Source organism: Nicotiana tabacum, chromosome 22 (genome assembly GCF_000715075.1).
Source record: "Nicotiana tabacum cultivar K326 chromosome 22, ASM71507v2, whole genome shotgun sequence".
Lineage (NCBI taxonomy): Eukaryota > Viridiplantae > Streptophyta > Magnoliopsida > Solanales > Solanaceae > Nicotiana > Nicotiana tabacum.
Window position 1 is genome coordinate 50030581 of NC_134101.1, and position 20972 is coordinate 50051552.

At 42.0% G+C, this 20972-nt stretch overlaps 2 protein-coding genes across 2 annotated transcripts; one reads left to right on the forward strand and one right to left on the reverse strand.

Annotated features, from left to right (window-relative positions):
• Positions 1–2538: 2538 nt before the first annotated feature.
• Positions 2539–4964, forward strand: LOC107830653 (auxin-responsive protein IAA14). Its single transcript, XM_016658276.2, has 5 exons — positions 2539–2952; positions 3220–3455; positions 4112–4247; positions 4339–4400; positions 4734–4964. Exons 1-5 carry the CDS (start codon positions 2693–2695, stop codon positions 4769–4771), a joined length of 732 nt encoding a protein of 243 aa, XP_016513762.1. The 5' UTR covers positions 2539–2692; the 3' UTR covers positions 4772–4964.
• Positions 4965–7158: 2194 nt separating this feature from the next.
• Positions 7159–10488, reverse strand: LOC107830654 (small ribosomal subunit protein uS19). Its single transcript, XM_016658277.2, has 4 exons — positions 10369–10488; positions 10133–10278; positions 9783–9840; positions 7159–7705 (listed from the first exon to the last, which is right to left on the reverse strand). The coding sequence occupies exons 1-4, from the start codon at positions 10369–10371 to the stop codon at positions 7457–7459; spliced, it is 456 nt and encodes a 151-aa protein (XP_016513763.1). The 5' UTR covers positions 10372–10488; the 3' UTR covers positions 7159–7456.
• Positions 10489–20972: the final 10484 nt, after the last annotated feature.

Genomic DNA, 20972 nt, shown 5'->3' on the forward strand with positions numbered 1-20972 from the left:
TACAATCGTATGAGGTGATTTAGAGTAAACTCCAGCCCCCGGCCTTGTTGGAGAAGAAGCGAAGTATGATTACTATGCGCCATAGAGAAGGATGAATTTGGCCGAGGGTGACCTGATATCTTTTGCAAAAATCAATGATCACTGGGTCGACGGGACCCAACGTAAAGGGGTAAGTATAAACACTTAAAAAAAACCTCCACGTGAGTGATGATGCTCTCTTCGGGAGAGGGAATTTGTAGCACAACCTCGGGACCCCAGTTGCAGTCTTTCCTCACGGCCTCGAGACGAACCTTTGTTATCGAGCACATGTACATCGACACATGCTTACATCGGCCCAAAACCGACGAAGGATTTTCAACCTTAAACTCGGTCTTTAGAATACACGGTCCAGGAACATACTCGTGGGGAGGCAGCTCCGCCGGTGCCTTATCGCCGGACGGCCGGGAAGAGGAAGCTTTCTCCTTCTGCGATACGATTTTTGAGGTTTTTGCCATTGGTATAAGTAAAAGAAAAGCAAAGGAAGATAAAAGGATGATGGTATCAAACGCTGATGAAGGTGGCTCTACAAGCGGCGAAATAGAGGCGAAAAAAATAAGAAAATTTGGGGGTTTGATTAGAGTAACAGATTAAGTTTGATTTTGGGAACGGGCTATTTATGGGCTAAACAGAGGCAGTTCAATCTCACATAATGGCCGACATCGACTGACGCACATTAAATGCCTCGGTAAGCTGAACCGATGGGACAGCTACCACGTGCGTCATGGTCGGACTCGATGCTGACGTCAGTATATATCTAATCATACCGTTGGAAATCATGTCGTTTCTCGTCATATCCTTCCCGAGAAATGAGGGGACTATCTGTATACGGTCGAAACCTATTAGTCAGTCATATGGACTGGTCGAGATAATAATACTTCGATCGAAAGGTATCTGCATAAGGTCAGGTCGAGGTCCGAAGTAAGGGCGTCATGATTCGAGCTCCAAGACCGATCAAGGATCAGCTCGGTATCATTATCGGGCCCATAACCAAATCAAACCACGAGGCAACGCGAAGGTTGTCGGAGATGCACAGACCGACCGACACCCACCCCGAATATCAAGACTCCGAGTCAGGGTTGAGCTCGAGTCAAGGCCGATGGCTCGATCCAATATCGGGTTCGAGTCAGTATCGAGCTCACAGACAAGGGTCGTTGCAACCGCACTAAGGGAGAGAATCCTGGCAGGAATTAGGGAAAAGACAATTCATCATGACCTCTCCACTATATATTTTTTATTGTATATAAAGTAGGATCCTTCTACTATAAAGAGGGGGATTATTGTAAACATAAGAGAGATTCACACATTGTAACAAAAGACTACTTCTCCTATTGAAAGTTAAACCCCTTGATTTACTCTATCATATTCATTCTTCTTGCTCACTAATTTATCTCCCGTTTTTATAGTCAAGAATCTACACATTTTTATTTCTATGTACGATTTATGTCAAGCTATATCACATATCCTTAGAACTACTTATAAATTTAACTCTATCCGATTTTTCGGGTACACATATTTCAATGCCGTCTGCCAGATCAAATTGTCTTGCTTTAGTTTAAGTAGAGGAAGACCAATCAAAGTAGTATCTATGTTTTATAAATCTTGACTACGCCAATTGCTGTGGTTACATCATCAAAATGCAATTAAAACAGGCAGACACTTTCCCAGTTAATTTATCATTAATCTTGATCATCATTAAGCAAGTCATTACGAAACTAAACTTAACGTACCTAAATTCAGGCCGGGTTGATGATTGTGATGAAAAAGAAAATGGAACACATGAAAACAGATGGATAGAGTTGCAAGTGACAATACATAATGAATCAAGTCCTACGTACATAAATTAATGGAGTTATCGGTATATACTTTCAATAAGAAAATACTCTCTTTTTAGTTATATCAATATATAATCAATATTGTACATAGGTGAGCTGATTGATCATGGCTCTTTATTGGACCACTACTCATTTCAGCCTCATTGTTACATTAATCATGGCATTTCTCCTCCTAGTAGAGTACTTTTCATTATTTTTCATTATTCCCCATCCACTTGACATATTGTTAAATAAATAAAGGAAAATCATTAGGGTATCCTAATTTTTACTCCTAGAATTTACATATCTCCAACAAAAGCAAAAGCAATAATTTTAAACAATTACAGTATTTTTTTCTTTTTTTAGTTTAATTATTCTGTATTCGAAATTAATGTCCACTTACTTCATAAGTATTTAAAGGATGACAAACCACTTCTATCAGAAGTTTTTAATCTAAATATCCAACGCAAAACCTTTAAGTAAATTAAAGTGAAGGATTCTCGCTCATCACGTCACATTTCTTGAATGTACAATTATAGTTACTATATGCCCTCTAATCCTTTAAAGAAAAATACACCCTCTGATCCCAAGAAAATCAACATACCAAATATGTCCACGTGCCACCAAGCCATACGATTGTAATGTCGTAGAAAAATTGAATAATTGGTATATATGCACATAAATCCATATACATGCTCTCCTTATTTGCTAGAACTACATTATATACCTTTGTGTGAGCGTATCTATCTCTCTCTTCAATGTAGCTAGCAATCATTTTGCATATAAGAAAGAAAAAGAAGTTGCCATTATAATCAAGAAAGAAGAGGTTGTGTAATTATTTGATGGAAGTTAGCCGGAAAATGGACTTGAATCTCAAGGAAACTGAGCTATGTTTGGGACTGCCTGGTGGAGAAGTAAGAGCAGCTATTGCTGATCAGAATAATATTGATTCCATCAATAAGAAGAGAGGATTTTCTGAGACTGTTGATCTGAAACTCAACCTTCAATCCAATGATTCTTCTGGCTTAGATCTGAAGAAGGATAAAATGAAGAATCCTTCCAAGGAAACTTGTAACAAGGACTCAGCCAAACCACCGGCAAAGTAAACTCCTGTTTTTCTTCCTTTTACACTTTCAGTACATATAAGTCGCGGATAAAATTGTCTATGTGTGACTTACCGGTCATGGGTTCGAGCCGTGAAATCAGTCACTAATGCTTGCATCGTGATAGGTTGCCTATCACACCCTTCCCTTGGGGTACGGCCCTTCCCGGACCCTGGGTAAACACGGAATGTTTTATGTACCGGGCTACCTTTTTACACTGTCAGCACATAAAAGTTGACGTAATTCTTCAATTTATGAAATTGCAGGGCGCAAGTGGTGGGTTGGCCACCAGTGAGATCTTTTAGGAAGAACATAATGGCACAAAAAGGCAGCAGCATTTGTGAAGAAAGTGAGAATTCGAAGGGAGGAAGCAGCAGTGCAGCATTTGTGAAGGTCTCAATGGATGGCGCACCTTACCTTCGAAAGGTAGACTTGAAGATGTACAAAAGCTACCAACAACTCTCTGATGCTTTGGCCAAGATGTTCAGCTCCTTTACCATGGGTAACTCCGTAAATGATAATATTTTCAACAAATTAGTGGAGTATATAATTTAACATGTCGTAGCAAGTAATTATTAATTAATTACATTTATTATTATGGAATGTTATCTGAAGTTATCTTTTAGGTGCTAGGGTAGAAAGCCTTTTACCACACAGAATTAAATTGAACTCGATCTCCTTCAAGAATTATTAACTGAGGAAACTGGAGTTCTTTTCCACCAGACATGGTCGGATTTACCTTAATTAAGAAATCAAACTTTCTTATAGAATGGATGGAGGGATTAATATGATATGTCTTTCTTCAGAACATCCCATTTAAAGATCTAATGGTGAAAATCTTTAATAACTAAAATCATAATTAATGCATGTAAAGTTTTTCAAGAAAATGTCATATTTGAGGACAAGTAACAAAGAAATTAATGTAGCAAATACCTTCTCTCTTGATATCCACTAAGGTAATAAGTTTATTATGCATTTTTAGAAGAGAATCTTGAAAATATTAAAGGAAAAAAGTTAGATCTTAGTATATCATTGATCATATGGGTGCATAGAGTACAGCCTAGCTTTTTAATACAAATATAGTGCATCGGTTATAGTGTGCGATGTTTTTTAAAATTGCACTAGTAAATAATTATGGGATGCATATTGATGCAACAGGTAATTATGGGGCCCAAGGAATGATAGATTTTATGAATGAGAGGAAACTGATGGATCTCCTCAACAGTTCTGACTATGTACCTACCTATGAAGATAAGGATGGGGACTGGATGCTCGTGGGAGATGTACCTTGGCAGTAATTTCTTTTTTCCATTTTTCTCCTTAATTATAATCCAATTATATATAAACATATTCAAATGGGAAATTAATCATATGCTTTTATTCAGGATGTTTGTTGATTCATGCAAGCGTTTACGCATAATGAAAGGATCTGAAGCTATTGGACTTGGTATGGGTTTTCCTTTCATTTCTTTCTAAGTTACAACAAAATTACTATCTACTAATTATATTATCTGTTTTTTAAGTTTTTTGTAAAAACAAAAATTATAATATTAGTGTTATAACAGCATTTGTTTAAACTACTCCTATCTTTTATCTCTCGTTAAATATCTTATACTTGATACTCCACGACCACTAGTTGGAACAACAAGGGTAAGGATTAAAAAAATATTGTTATAAATGACGTCTTTTTTAAAACGTTAAATAGTTTTAGACAGATTAAATTTACCAAAATGACTAATATTTGAGATCAGATTCCTAATTATTATTTTTTGAACTTCAGCACCAAGAGCCATGGAGAAATGCAAGAGCAGGAGCTGAAAATGTTGATGAAGCAGTTTAGTTGAGGAGGAAGTTGTGGTTTCCATGTGTCTGTATTTTTATTTGATGGTATATGTAGATAATTCAAGAAATGATCTTTGGAAATTTGTTGTGGAAAAGAAGCAGCAATAAACAGAAAACCCTAATGTCTGGTTTGTTTATTACTAATGGGGCTTTAATAATTGTCCCTCAATTTCTTTCTCCTCTTTGGGTGGTTACGTTGTTCTTGTCCTCGCTGTTATATATAGTGATTGAGTGTTTTATTCCTTCATTTAAATGACATTTTTCCAGTAACCGGATTTTCCGCATCATGTATCTTAATTATTTTAATTTATTCATCCATTATATTTATGTATAATCAATGCTTATTTTATCTTATTATTATTATTATGAAGTCTACATTTTGAGGAAACAAGGCCATGTGCCCGTTGATGGGAGTTCCCCCTCCCGGCCAATTATTTAATGTGATGTTTATTTAGTGAATTTCCCTTGAAATTAAATATTATTAATCTGACTCCAGGTACATGTAATAGATGGACTCCACGGCTTTTAATGAATTTGAATTTTGTAATGTGTGGACTGTGGAGGATGATTAGGAGCACATGCAACTAGCAACTCTATAATACTCTCTTCCGGTCCAAATATTAATTACAATGTTAGTTATCTTGGCAAACTGAATATTTGATGTTAACAAGTTGCTACAATTATTGTGGTGTTAATTATGTGATATGAGCAATTAAGAAAAGCAATAACGGGTAATTCAGACAAACTAAGACTATACACAGAAATAATATGCACCGAAGAGCGAAGATTGTTGTAAGTGATTTAATATTCATGGGATCACTACACTGTCAATAATTAACTACGTAGTATGTATTAATGGCAACGTCAATGGTTCATAAAACTTACGATTTCAAGAAGTACTTGACCAAGAAATGAGCAATGAATGCATGCTGCTGGTCAGTTGAATTTGAACTCTCTATTTCAATACATATAGAAGAGCTGCTTCAAGAATTTAATGCATTGTTCCCTCTCCTCCCTTCACCACCCACCCAGAGGCGGATGTAGCTTACTAGCTACGGGTTCAACTGAACCCATAACTTTCGACGCGAAGTAAAAATTGTATGTAAAAATTCATTAAAATTACAAAAATAATAGATATGAACCCATAACTTTAAAAATATAATGGGTTCAATGTTAAAAATCTTAAAATTGAACTCATAAGATTTAAATCCTGGATCCGCCTCTGCACCCACCCTTCTTCATTATTCATTCATCCCCTTGTAGCAAAAATATGTATCTTTTCTTCGATCAGACATTGTATTGGGATTTAGGAAGGTCAAGGACTGTATGTCTGGTGACAAATACAATACAAATATTAAATACTAGTTTCCTCATGACAAGTTGGCAAAATTAATTAATGAGTAATAAAAGTGAACCAACCTAGAATCTCCTTTTAACTGCTATTCTCTTTGCATACGTATGAAAATTCCTTGTTACCAGGGGAAAGAGTTGCTCAAGGGTTTGGCACATGCAGCCATCGATTGTTAGAAACATCCGAGAAAGCCTCTATATTCCACCTACACTCTCCCACCCCACCAACTTCTCTCTTCACTGTGTTTTAATTTATGTCTATAATCAAAATGTTTCTATAGATAAGAGAGCCGGAGCAGCAGGAGTGGCTAAAGCAGTGCAAAACTGCTTTATTTGCAATACAGAGGAATTTACCTTCCTAGAGTAGATAGAAAACTAGTTGGCACTGATCACTAAAGATTATGCTTTTCCAACGGCTGCTTAGCAGACGGTGTAGCGTCGAAATAAAATGACAAGACCTATACAAGTTCTTCCCATTCTCTTTGTTTTTCTTTTTCTTTTCAACCCCTCATCACATTCTCTTGAAGAAACTCTGGCAATTTTATTAATTCGGATAGCTGCACAAGCATTAAATTAGCTGTCTATCCACCTTTTATGAGAGAGAGAGAGAGAGAGAGTCACATACCATTGACATTCCATTCGTGTCAAAGACGATCATTTTTACTAGTACGAGTCAAGCTCATTAGACACCTTCCCAACATGGCACATGCCATTGACACCAAAATATGTTACAATTTCAATTTGCTTGTGGAAAATTGTTCTATAAGCTCAGCATATTCCAAAAAGAAACTAATAATTCAGAGCACATCCTTCTCGGCATATATTTTGAACTCCAGAACCTTCAAGGCACCATTTAATTCCAGAACCTAAATTATAGGGTAATCATCCTTCCAGCTAAGCACAGAACAACTCTCACATGTAAAGATTTAGGCCAACTCCAACATGTCCCAGGATGCACAAGCTCAACCACAATAACACAAGTTATTCACGAAGAGATCAAGAAAGTGCAAAGGTTCTCACAAAACTATAATTCATTTTAACTGTTAAGAAATCAAGAAAAGACTTGAGTGTGCTGGGAAATCAGGAGAGAACTTGAACATATGGCTTGTGAGTTGTGAGCATCACTCATCAAGCCCTCCCCTCAATTGAGCATTTGAAAAGAACAAGTCTAAGACACCAATGTCATAACAAACAACTAAAAATAGATATTTATCGGCTGACCACTGCCATTTCAAACTCAACTCTTTCATAATATGTGGCCTTCATCAAAATTCTAGTAAAATAAGGCATCAAATAACCTGACATCCCATATTACTTCAGAGGAATGAACCTTGATGAGTGAGTAGCACCAATACCGGGTCTCCCGTGCTTGACAGGCTTGTATGAGATTGAGAACTCAGCCAGATAGTGACCAATCATCTCAGGCTTGACCTCAATCTGATTGAACGTCTTTCCGTTGTAGATTCCAATGACACTTCCAATCATCTCAGGAACAATAATCATGTTCCTCAGATGAGTCTTGACAGGCTCTGGCTTCTCCCCTGGTGGAGCCTCACGTTTCTGCATTAAAATGCTCAAATGAAAAAGGTAGCACACCAAACAAAGATTAAACAATACCATACTATATATGCATATGGAACTCATACAACATTGAAGACTAAAGAAACATAAAGAAAGTAATACAATAAACAACAAGGAAACTTTTATGACAACTACAACACGAGGAGAAAGAAAATATAGTGTGTTCACTCACTTAAACAGCAACTTGGAGAAACAATGTAGACATCAAATTCTCCAGAAACCAACTAAAGCAGGAAAAATACACGGGGGTGACTTGAACCACACATAAAACCACCCTGGACTACCAGCCAGAGCTTAGTTTCAGGACAAGCAACAGCCTAAGGTGATTCTTCTTCTACCCTATGATGTAATTCATCATAGGGTAAAACTCAATGAGTAGAGTGAGCCCAAAGGAGCATCTTATTAAAGGTTCTCTGGATCAAATTTAAATATCAAAGGTTAACAATAGTAATTTCATGTTTTCAACTAAAAACAGATGATGAAATCAATTTTTTGATTTTTTCCTCAACAGAGCTTTTCTCATGAAAAAATGGGACAACTTGTTTTCTCAATCCTACCTTAGTCTATGCAAGCTAATCACTATGTACGTTAGGGGTGGCAAATGGGCGGGTTGAGATGAATTTGGGCAGGTCAAAGTGAGTTGAGTAACTAAATGGGTCACTGCCCAACCCTACCAAAAGTTTATTTGGGCTAGAATGGGCTGGGTCAAGATGGGCTAACCCGCTCATCTTCACCCACCTAAATCCATCTTTTATGTGATTTATTCCGAGCTTTACATTTCTGATACACATATATATTAGACGAAATGTGGTTAGTAACCATGCGGCTCATAAATACATTTCTTATACCAATCCTTTTAGAATAATAAAAAAAGAACTTCATTTCTCTCATTTTGTGAGACAAATATTTAGAAAGTGATTATAATATATTTTACATAAATTATAAATTTGTAAAAAGTGTGTGTATATATATACATACATACATATATATACCAACACACTACTAAAATTATTTGCTTAGTTGGCGTTTTGGACTTACAGTTTGTTTTAAAATAAATACTACTAACCTTTAAAATGAGTTCTTAAAACATTACTCAAAAGCACATTGTCTAAATTAAAAAAAGCACAGTTTGTTTTATATTGTCAAAAAAAGCACATTTTTACTCATAATTACCTCAATTTATCATTGTTTAGTACTATTGGTCCATGAAGACTGGGGTATTTTTCACATTCATAAACAATTTGTAATTAATGAAAATTAGTAAACTTTGTTTTGCTAACGGAGATCCCAGTCAAGAAACCCATCAAATAGATTACTAATTTATTTCAACCTAATTAATGTTCAGTGAGAAGAAAAATAAAATACTATTATTGAAGCGTTATTTCTTAGGTGTTGAAGAAGAAAGAATTGATATTAAAGTATAGCTCACAAATTAAGAGATTAGAGGAGTAACTCTTTCACTAAAAAAGAAATAACTCATAGGCAATTGTGAGGCAGCAAAGGAAAGATAGGACAAAGGGGGGACGACTTTGTGGTGGAGCTACACGGGTTACATTTGGGCTATCTGACGGGTTAGTTTGGGCTATTGCATAGTGATGGGTCAACTTGGGCACAACCCAAATAGACCCAGGAGTAAAATAGCTCTTTGCCCAGCCCATTAAACTTTAGGCGGGTAAGGCGGGTTAGTTGGGCTTGGGCTTATTTTGATAGCCCTAATGTACGTCAAGGACAGATTAGGATCCAGACCACAAGAACCAAGTAAAACTCTGTTCTATGCTTAAAGCAACTTTTTACTCATATGCTTCAAGCATTCTTTGAGTCCTGTGTTGGGGGTTTACACTAAAGACGATTGACCATTGCAGCCAAATACAGTAAACGATCTTTCCAAAGTTCTTCTGCCCATACAGCTAACATTGAGAAGGCTATACAGCAACTACTCAAGCAGTAACATATACCCAGACGTCATATAAAAATTGGTCAAATGGACAAACTAAGAAAATAAATGCTGTGAAGGGAACAAGCAGCTGAAAAAGGAGTAATAGTTCATAATGCCTACCGCCTTGCGCAGCTTCTTGATCAAGGCCATTGGCTTCCTCTTCAAACCTCTCTGGAACCTACAACAAATAGGACCCGCTTATTATTAAGGGCCACAAACAAACCTAATGAAGCTATCAATAGAATTGTACTCCGTCATCCTAATTCGCTTGGCATTTGTTCGACTAAACAGAGTTTAATAAGGGGAAAAAATTCCGCGCATAAACTAAAAATTTATAAAGTACTACGTATAAGACCCTTGTATCATCCAATCGGACATAAAATCAAGTGAATGTTCAAATTAATAAGTTAGTCTCGGTGCTTAACCAAAAAAAGGGAACAATGAGCAACAAATTGGGATATATAAATTACCTTCTGCGAGGACGAGCATTAAAGAGCTTAACAAGCTCGTCAGTGGACATGTCAAGTAAAGCATCGAGATCGACGCCTCTGTAACTAAACTTCTTGAACGTCCTCTTCTTTGGCTGTCCTGCCGTCACATCGGCTTCAACATCCGCCTATAAAACAAACAACTGTAAGTACATGCAAAAATCATCTGCTGGGTAAGTATGAATGCTTTGCAATGACGATGATACGAAGAAAGTTACCATGGTTGTGGAGATGGAATTGGCAACCTAGCAACGAAACAGCTCGAGCACAGTACGGGCTAGGGTTTTCCGGAATACATATCACAAGAGGCTGAGATGTTGGGGCTAAATGGGCCTTTTGATGGATCTGCTGGGTAAGTGAGTATAATCGTTCTTAGGCCGGCCCAATGTTACGGTCCACTGGATTTTTACATAAATAGCTGGTCTAACTTCATCTTTACTTTTTTTAACCAATATACATACATTATGTATTTATTATAAATAATTATATAAATATCACACATTGAATAATATATATTATATATCCACTAGCTATCTTTAGTTTAGGTGTTGGGTGGGTAGGATTTAGGTTAATTCTTCTTAAAAGGGTTAGGAAATCCTACAAATTTCACCGGGTGTCCCTTTTGATGCTATTTTAATTTATTTTTTTTAAAATCAATGACGTCTGGATCAGCTTGTGTACCTTGATTAATTCTACCGAGTGAGGTCCAGTTTTAATATTTTTAAAGCTTTAATATATACTTTGCTTTGTAATGACGCTTTTAATATGTAAAATGATTTATGTTTACCCTCAAATGCGGATAACAATTGAATTTATAAGTGGTTTTAAGGATACGCGGAATAATTTGATATAGAGCAATAAATTGAGTAGAATCGAAGAAACAAAGATAAATTAAATTCAAACCACACGAGTAAGATAGTTCGAGTCTTAGTGAAATAGTCACCCTCGAGTCGGGCTCACCACGGCCGGTACCAATGAAAAGGAGCAAGAGCTAGTGACAGAGAAAATAATAATATATTACTTTTGAGTGCGTGTTACAATGTGTTTCATGAATTATCAGACCCCCTTTATATAGTAGGGGAGTCCTACTTTATGTACAACTCTATAAAAGTTAAAAAATCTTTCTATTTACTGATTGACGGTTTCCTATCGATACGTGCCGAGATCCCCGCCGTGATATCCCGTCGGTCACGGATATTTCAGCCTTCTATTGGCTATGCTTGATTGTCCGACAATGTTCTTCGAAATCGTTCGAGGCTAGGACCGATTCCGAAACCATGATCTTGACATTCTCGAGGGCAGGCGTCATGCCCCCAGATTCTGGCTCGGTGGGACTTTTGACTCGATTTCGGTCCCTTGCCACTATGACTCAAGTCTGGCATATCTTTTCAGAGGCCGGGATGCACCATGAGCTTGATTTCGCCCATATACAGATAGTCCCCTCGTTTCTCGGAGAGTAAACGACGAGAAACGACCCGAGCTTCCGATTCTTACTTCGATACATCGTGACATAAATGACAAAACATCCTAAACGTCTTTCAGTCAAGTCATAATGGCATTAAATGCATGTCAGCCGCCGATCGGCCGTCCCTGAATGCGAAACGTCGCTAAGCTACTATAAATACCCCCTCATTTGTTCATTTTTACTTTACATCAAACCTTCTACCCCCGTACCCTCCGAATTTCAATACTCTTTAGCATTTTTACCCCGGTTACTCGAGGTCCTTTGCAAGAATTTTTAACCATCTTCTTCTCAAGCCAAAAATTCTAATCTTTCAACTTCCTTTCTTTCTTCATCTTTCCTAGATTTTCCTCTATTTTTACTTTCTAAAGGAATGGCAAAGACTTCAAAAATCGTTCCCCAGAAAGAAGCTTCTTCTACTTCGTGGCCGGCTACTGAGGTCAAGGGGACCGCTCCAAGCGTGGCCGTTGATGAACCAGTACCCGAACCCCCTTTGAAAATGTTCATCCCCGGGGGATGCTCGGTCAACGATGATTTCAAAGTTGAAAAGCCTTCCTCCGTACATGGTCGGTGTGAGGAGGTCTCGAGATACATCTGCTCGATTACCGAAGAGGTCCTCCCTACGGTCCGAAAAGACTATCTTGGGCCGATAAAGACATAGTGGTCCCCAACCCCAAAGAGGCCATTACCACCTATGTCTAGGGATATCTAAGTGTTTACACTTATCCCTTTACATTGGGCCCGGTAGACCCCGTCATTTTAGATTTTTGCAAGAGGTACAACTTATGCCTAGGACAGATTCATCCATCACTCTAGAGGATTACGATCCTCCTCCGATTTTTTGTGAACAAAATCGATGGGTGCTTGTTCACCATTGACCATCTACTCCGCTTATACAGTCCCCGAATCTTCCGGGGGGGCTGATAAAGCTCGTGCGTCGGGCCAGTAAAGCCCTGTTCTCAAGTATTGATGAAGACCGAGATTGAGGCTGGCAAGGTCATTTTGTTCGAGTGAGGACTTCGAACTTGATTCCGATAAAATGCAGGCCATTTACCGAGAAGTGGAATACGTCATGTAAGTAGAACTTTCCTTCAAAGTTTGATTTTATGTTTACTTCTCTTTTTCTTATCGGTATTTGTGGTGGTGCAGCTATCGCTCGGGTCCCAAATGATGTCCCTCGACTCAAGGAGTGGGTCGAGGGTATCGTTTCACATATGCCCTACTCCAAGCACTCGTGGCGCAAATTATCGAATAGTCGTTGGGAGGCTCGTTCTCATGGTGAGACTTCTTTCTCGAGTAGGTTGTGTTAGGCTTCTTTTTTTAACATTAAGTCCTTATTTCCTTTACTTCTTTTTGCATGCTTGCCTAAGGATGTCAAGCTTAGGCCTCCAATCAGTGGTGAGGACTTGGTGAGGACTTGCCTGTAGAGTCTCCTGCTCTAGGATAGGCCGGAGAGAGGAAAAGGAGGAGGGTTCTGAGTTCCCTGAGCTCGGAGAGAAAGAAAACAAGGAGAAGGCTGGTGCGCAAGCCAAAGGAAAACACCAGCTCCCCAGCACTAGCTTCGGTCTTGCTCTATCGGCTGAGGGATGAGTCCAAGGGAGAAGAGCCTTTCGTTTTTGTAGCCTGCAAGTCGTCACCCCTCGGAGACCAGGGGGCCGTTGAACCAGAGATCCGCGAGGCCGATCTTCCTCAAGCCAGAGAGGTCGATGGGGAGGCAAGGGCTGAGGCTTCCTAGGATGCGGGCAGTGCCCCGAAAGAGCCACTTGCCATGATAGACATCACCGAGTCACCCTTATTTACCAAGTCCATATATAACAAGGTCCAAACCATGAAAGAACTCCCCAACGAGGGGGCCCACGGAGCGGACGACCCCCTTCGCTACTTTTTTATGGAGTGGATTCCACTGCCATGGAGGACGTCACCAGGTTAGGTAACTTAGAGATACCGAGGAAAAGTCCATCCTAAGGGGCAGGTGGGTCTAACTCGATCCTGAGACTGGTCAACCGGTTCCCTGTCCCGAGGGCGGATCCTGGTCGGAAGTGGTTAATTATCATCATTGTTCTGGAGGATACCCGGGTTCTTTCTGTCCCTGTAGCCATAGGGATAGCTAGTTACCTCCGGTGCCTGGTCACAGAGGAAGAATAGATCAAAATGAACGAGGTAGATTCGCCATGCCTGTTCAACGGAGCACAACAGGCACTGAACCGGGTAACTCTCGATAATCCCTGATGATTCCTATTTTTCTTCTGATATTTGAACTAATTTTTTGATAACTCTAATATCTTTCCCCGTGTTTGCAGGCCTCGGTGCTCCATCACGAGACCTCCGGTACCGAGATGAGTTGATCCAACTCGAGGTAGAAGCCAAAGAGCTTGCTGAGAAGAGAGACACATACAAACGTCTCTGCGAGCAACGCGAAAGAGAGGCTAAGGGCCTTCGAACTGAGTTGGACGCAGCTAGGAAAGAACACGCCGACCAGGTAAAAATCTTTGAGGTTATTGACGATGAGCTAGACACAGTGACTAATGGTCAGAACCCACAGGTCAAACAGAAGATTGATCGGATCGACGAACTCCGGGCTGAGATGGATGCAATCAAGGTCGAGGCCGAAGAGTGGAAAGGCAAGATGGACCGCTTGGCCTTGGAAAAGTAGACTGCCCGGGAACAATTGGTCTCGGTGGAGGCCCAACTTCGAGCGACGAGGGAAAAGGCTGAGGCACGATCCCAAAAAATTAAGGAGCTTCAGTCTCAGTTGAGCTCGGCTGTTGCCGATCGAGAGACCCTCGCCAAGGAGCTTAAAGCGGCCAAGTCAGTGGCTGAAATAACCAAGGCCGATGTCGATGAAATGGTGGCCCAGTACAGAGCCGATGCCGAGGCAGCCCAGGACCGCCTGAAAGACGTAGTCCAATATGTGAAGTGGCAGTCCCGAAAGGAGGCCCTCGAGGAGGTTCATGCTCGAGGTTTTGAATTATCTGCTGAGATTGAAAGTATTAAGGGGCTCGAGGCCGAGGCCAAGAAGTTGGCGTATCCCGAGGACGAAGGAGACTCTGAGGGTTAGGGCGGATCCGATGATGAGGCGGGCTTCGGTAATGAGGTGGGCTCCAACAAAGACTAGGTTGTTTAAGTGCCTTGTAGACTTTTCTTTGTTTTTGCACCTTTGTACTTTTATCGAGGCCGTTTGGCCTTTGTAAATATATATATATATATATATATATATATATATATATATATATATATATATATATGGGATATGGAAAAAGGATAATTTTTAAGCTTGTTTCCTTTCGCTCTTTTCTTTATGATCGTAAAGTTGTGGAATGCCTTAGCACGTAATAATTAGGTCTTGTTCTCGATATTATTTTGCTTAAAACTTATGGGGGGCTTGGTATGACCGGAAGCTTTCCCCAAAGTACTTAGAATATTGTAATCACTACCTAAGGAACCATAGTCGCCGCCCCGCCATGACCGTTCTTCGTTTTTTCTGTTTTACGGCTAAAAAATAAGAATTCCGCCTAATTTCCATATTTTCGAGTTCTATAGCCCACGCTTTTCGAGTGGGCCCGGGCCCCCGGACCCCGATCGCCTAAAAAGTTTTCGGGCCACGACATACGACCTAAGGAACCATAGTTACCGCCCCGCCATGACCGTTCCTCGTGTTTTTGCATTTTACGGCAAAAAAACTAGAATCCGCCCGATTCCCATATTTTCATGGGCAATAGCCCACGCCTTCCGAGTGGGCCCGAGCCCCCGAAATCGAATCGCCTAAAAATTTTTTGGGGTCATAGAATACGACCTAAGGAACCATAGTCGCCGCCCTACCATGATCGTTCCTCTATTTTGCGTTTTACGGCCAAAAAACTACAATTCCGCCCGATTCCCATATTTTCGTGTCCTACAGCCCATGCCTTCCGAGTGGGCCCGAGCTCCCGGACCCGGATCGTCTAAAATTTTTTCGGGTCATAGAATACTACCTAAGGAACCATAGTCGCCGCCCCGCCATGACCGTTCGTCGTTTTTTTTGTTTTACGGCCAAAAAAAAAGAATTCCGCCCAATTCCCATATTTTCATGTTCTATAGCCCACGCCTTCCGAGTGGGCCCGGGCCCCCCGGACCCTGATCGCCTAAAAAGTTTTTGGGCCATGAAATACGACCTAAGGAACCATAGTTACCGCCCTGTCATGACCGTTCCTCGTGTTTTTGCGTTTTACGGCCTAAAAACTAGAATCCGCCCGATTCCCATATTTTCGTGTACTATAGCCCACGCCTTCCGTGTGGGCCCGAGTCCCCGAACCCGGATCGCCTAAAAAAATTTTGGGTCATAGAATACGACCTAAGGAACCATATTCGCCGCCCCGCCATGACCGTTCCTCATTTGTTTTGCGTTTTACGGCCAAAAAACTAGAATTTCCCTCGCTTCCCATATTTTCGTATTCTATAGCACACGCCTTCCGAGTGGTCCCGGGCCCCCCGGACCCCGATAGCCTAAAATTTTTTCGGGCCATAGAATACGACCCAAGGAACTATAGTCGCCGCCCCGCAATGACCGTTCCTCATTTTTTTGCGTTTTACGGCCAAAAAACTAGAATTCTGCCTGATTCCCATATTTTTGTATTTTATAGCCCACGCGTTCCGAGTGGGCCCGGGCCCCCCGGACCCCGATCGCCTAAAACATTTTCGGGTCACGACATACGACCTAAGGAACCATAGTTACCGCCCCGCCATGACCGTTCCTCGTGTTTTTGTATTTTACGGCAAAAAAACTAGAATCCGCCCGATTCCCATATTTTCATGGGCTATAGCCCACGTCTTCCGAGTGGGCCCGAGCCCCCGAACCCGGATCGCCTAAAAAAATTTTGGGTCATAGAATACGACCTAAGAAACCATAGTCGCCGCCCTACCATGACCGTTCCTCTTTTTTTTTTGCGTTTTACGGCCAAAAAACTATAATTCCGCCCGATACCCATATTTTTGTGTCCTATAGCCCATGCCTTCCGAGTGGGCCCGAGCCCCCGAACCTGGATTGCCTAAAAAAATTTCGGGTCATAGAATACTACCTAAGGAACCATAGTCGCCCCCCCGCCATGACCGTTCCTCATTTTTTTCCGTATTACGGCCAAAAAACTAGAATTCTGCCCAATTCCCATATTTTCGTGTTCTATAGCCCAAGCCTTCCGAGTGGGCCCGTCCGCCTAAAAAATTTTTGGGCCATGAAATATGACCTAAGGAACCATAGTTTCCGCCCTGCCATGACCGTTCCTCGTGTTTTTGCGTTTTACGACCAAAAAACTAGAATTCGCCCGATTTTTATATTTTCGTGTGCTATAGCTCACGCCTTCCGTGTGGGCCCGAGCCCCCGAACCCTGATCGCCTAAAAAAATTTCGGGTCATAGAATACGACCTAAGGAACCATATCGCCTCCCCGCCATGAACGTTCCTTGTTTTTTTGTATTTTACGGCCAAAAAACTAGAATTCCCCCGATTCCCATATTTTCGTATTCTATAACGCACGCCTTCCAAGTGGTCCCGGGCCCCCGGATCCCGGTAGCCTAAAAAATTTTCGTGCAATAGAATACGACCCAAGGAACCATAGTCGCCACCCCGCAATGACCGTTCCTCGTTTCTTTGCGTTTTACGGCAAAAAAACTAGAATTCCGCCCGATTTCTATATTTTTGTGTTCTATAGCCCACGCCTTTTGAGTGGGCCCAGGCCCCCCAGACCCCCATTGCCTAATAATTTTTTGGGCCAAGAAATACGACCTAAGGAACCATAGTTATCGCCCCTCCATGACCGTTCCTCGTGTTTTTGCATTTTACGGGAAAAAAATAGAATCCGCCAGATTCCCATATTTTCGTGGGCTATAGCCCACGCCTTCCGAGTGGTCCCAAGCCCCCGAAACCGGATCGCCTAAAATTTTTTCGGGTCATAGAATACGACCTAAGTAACCATAGTCGCCGCCCTACCATGACCGTTTCTCTTTTTTTGCGTTTTACGGCCAAAATACTACAATTCCGTCCGATTTCCATATTTTCGTGTCCTATAGCCCATGCCTTCCGAGTGGGCCCGAGCCCCTGAACCCGGATCGCCTAAAAATATTTTGGGTCATAGAATACTACCTAAGGAACCATAGTCGCCGCCCTGCCATGACCGTTCCTCATTTTTTTCCGTTTTATGGCCAAATAACTAGAATTCCGCTCAATTTCCATATTTTCGTGTTCTATAGCCCACGCCTTCAGAGTGGTTACGGGCCCCCCGGACCCTGATCGCCGAAAAATTTTCCGGGCCATAGAAATACGACCTAAGGAACCATAGTCGCCGCCCTGCAATAACCGTTCCTTGTTTGTTTTGCGTTTTACGGCCAAAAAACTAGAATTTTGCCCTATTCCCATATTTTGTGTTCTATAGCACACCCCTTCCGAGTGGTCCCGGGCCACCCGGACCCCGATAGCCTAAAATTCTTTCGGGCCACAGAATACGATCCAAGGAACTATAGTCGCCGCCCCGCAATGACCGTTTCTCGTTGTTTTACGTTTTACGGCCAAAAACTAGAATTCCGCCCGATTCTCATATTTTCGTGTTCTATAGCCCACGCCTTACAAGTGAGCCCGGACCCCGATCACCTAAAAGTTTTTCGGGCCATGAAACACGACCTAAGGAACCATAGTTACCGCCCCGCCATGACCGTTCCTCGTGTTTTTGCATTTTACGGGAAAAAAACTAGAATCCGCCCGATTCCCATATTTTCGTAGGCAATAGCCCACGCCTTCCGAGTGGGCCCGAGCCCCCGAAACCGAATCGCCTAAAATTTGTTTGGGGTCATAGAATACGACCTAAGGAACCATAGTCGCCGCCCTACCATGATCGTTCCTCTATTTTTGCGTTTTACGGCCAAAAAACTACAATTTCGCCCAATTCCCATATTTTCGTGTCCTATAGCCCATGTCTTCCGATTGGGCCCGAGCCCCCGAACCCAGATCGCCTAAAAAAATTTCGGGTCATAGAATACTACCTAAGGAACCATAGTCGCCGCCCCGCCATGATCGTTCCTCATTTTTTTCCGTTTTACGACCATAAAACTAGAATTTCGCCCAATTCCCATATTTTCGTGTTCTATAGCCCACGCCTTCCGAGTGGGCCCGGGCCCCCAGACCCCGATCGCTTAAAAAAATTTCGGGTTATGAAATACGACCTAAGGAACCATAGTCGCCGCCCTGCCATGACCGTTCCTCGTGTTTTTGTATTTTACGGCCAAAAAACTAGAATCCCGCCCTATTCCATATTTTCGTGTTCTATAGCCCACGCCTTCCGAGTGGGCCCGGGTCCCCCGGACCCCGATCTCCTAAAAAAATTTTGTGCCATGAAATACGACCTAAGGAATCATAGTTACCGCCCCGCCATGACCGTTTCTCGTGTTTTTGCATTTTACGGCAAAAAATTTAGAATCCGCCCGATTCCCATATTTTCGTGGGCTATAGCCCACGCCTTCCGAGTGGGCCCGAGCTCCCGAACCCAGATCGCCTAAATTTTTTTGGGTCATAGAATACGACCTAAGGAACCATAGTCGTCGCCTTACCATGACCGTTCCTCATTGTTTTGCATTTTACTGCCAAAAAATAAGAATTCCGCCTGATTCCCATATTTTCGTATTCTATAGCCCACGCCTTCAGAGTGGTCATGGGCCCCCGGACCCCGATCGCCTAAAAATTTTCCGGGCCATAGAAATACGACATAAGGAACCATAGTCGCCGCCCCACAATAACCGTTCCTTGTTTGTTTTGCGTTTTACGGCCAAAAAACTAAAATTCCGCCCGATTCCCATATTTTTGTGTTCTATAGCACACGCCTTCCGAGTGGGCCCGAGCCCCCGAACCCGGATCGCCTTAAAATTTTTTCGGGTCATAGAATATGACCTAAGGAACTGTAGTCACCACCCCGCCATGACCGTTCCTCGTGTTTTTGCGTTTTACGGCCAAAAATTAGAATTCCGCCCGATTCCCATATTTTCGTGTTCTATAGCCCACGCCTTCCGGGTGGGCCCGGGTCCCCCGCACCCCGATCGCCTAAAAGTTTTTCGGGGCATGAAATACGACCTAAGGAACCATAGTTACTGCCCCGCCATGACCGTTCCTCGTGGTTTTGCATTTTACGGGAAAAAAACTAGAATCCGCCAGATTCCCATATTTTCGTGTGCGCCTTCCGAGTGGTCCCAAGCCCCCGAAACCGGATAGCCTAAAATTTTTTCGGGTCATAGAATACGACCTAAGGAACCATAGTCGCCGCCCTACGATGACCGTTTCTCTTTTTTTGCGTTTTACGGCCAAAATACTACAATTCCGTTCGATTCCCATATTTTCGTGTCCTATAGCCCATGCCTTCCGAGTGGGCCCAATCCCCCGAACCCGGACCTAAAAATTTTCCGGGTCAGAGAATACGACCTAAGGAACCATAGTCGTCGCCCTACCATGACCATTCCTCTTTTTTTGCGTTTTACGGCCAAAAAACTACAAATCCGCCCGATTCCCATATTTTTGTGTCCTATAGCCCATGCCTTCCAAGTGGGCCCGAGCCCCCCGAACCTCGATCGCCTAAAAAATTTCCGGACCATCTAATACGACCTAAGGAATCATAGTTACCGCCCCGCCATGTCCGTTTCTAGTGTTTTTGCGTTTTACGGGAAAAAAACTAAAATTTTCCCCGATTCCCATATTTTCGTGTTCTATAGCACACCCCTTCCGAGTGGTCCCGGGCCACCCGGACCCCGATAGGCTAAAAAATTTTCGGGCCATAAAATACGACCCAAGGAACCATAGTCGCCGCCCTACAATGACCGTTCCTCGTTTTTTTGCATTTTACGGCAAATAAACTAGAATTCCGCCCGATTCTCATATTTTCGTGTGCTATAGCCCACGCCTTCCGAGTGGGTCCAAGCCCCCAAACCCGGATCGCCTAAAAGTTTTTCAGGTCATAGAATACGACTTAAGGAACCATAGTCGCTGCCCCTCCATGACCGTTCCTCGTTTTTTTGCGTTTTACGGCCAAAAAATTAGAATTCCGCCCGATTTCCATATTTTCATGTGCTATAGCACACGCCTTCCGAGTGGGCCCGAGCCCCTGAACCCGGATCGCCTAAAAGTTTTTCGGGTCATAGAATACGACTTAAGGAACCATAGTTACCGCCCCAGCATGACCGTTCCTCATTTTTTTCCGTTTACGGCCAAAAAACTAGAGTTCTGCCCGATTCCCATATTTTCGTGTTCTATAACCCACGCCTTCTGAGTGGGCCCGAGCCCCCCGAACCCGGATCGCCTAAAAAATTTTAGGCCAGGAAATACGACCTAAGGAACCATAGTCGCCGCCCCACC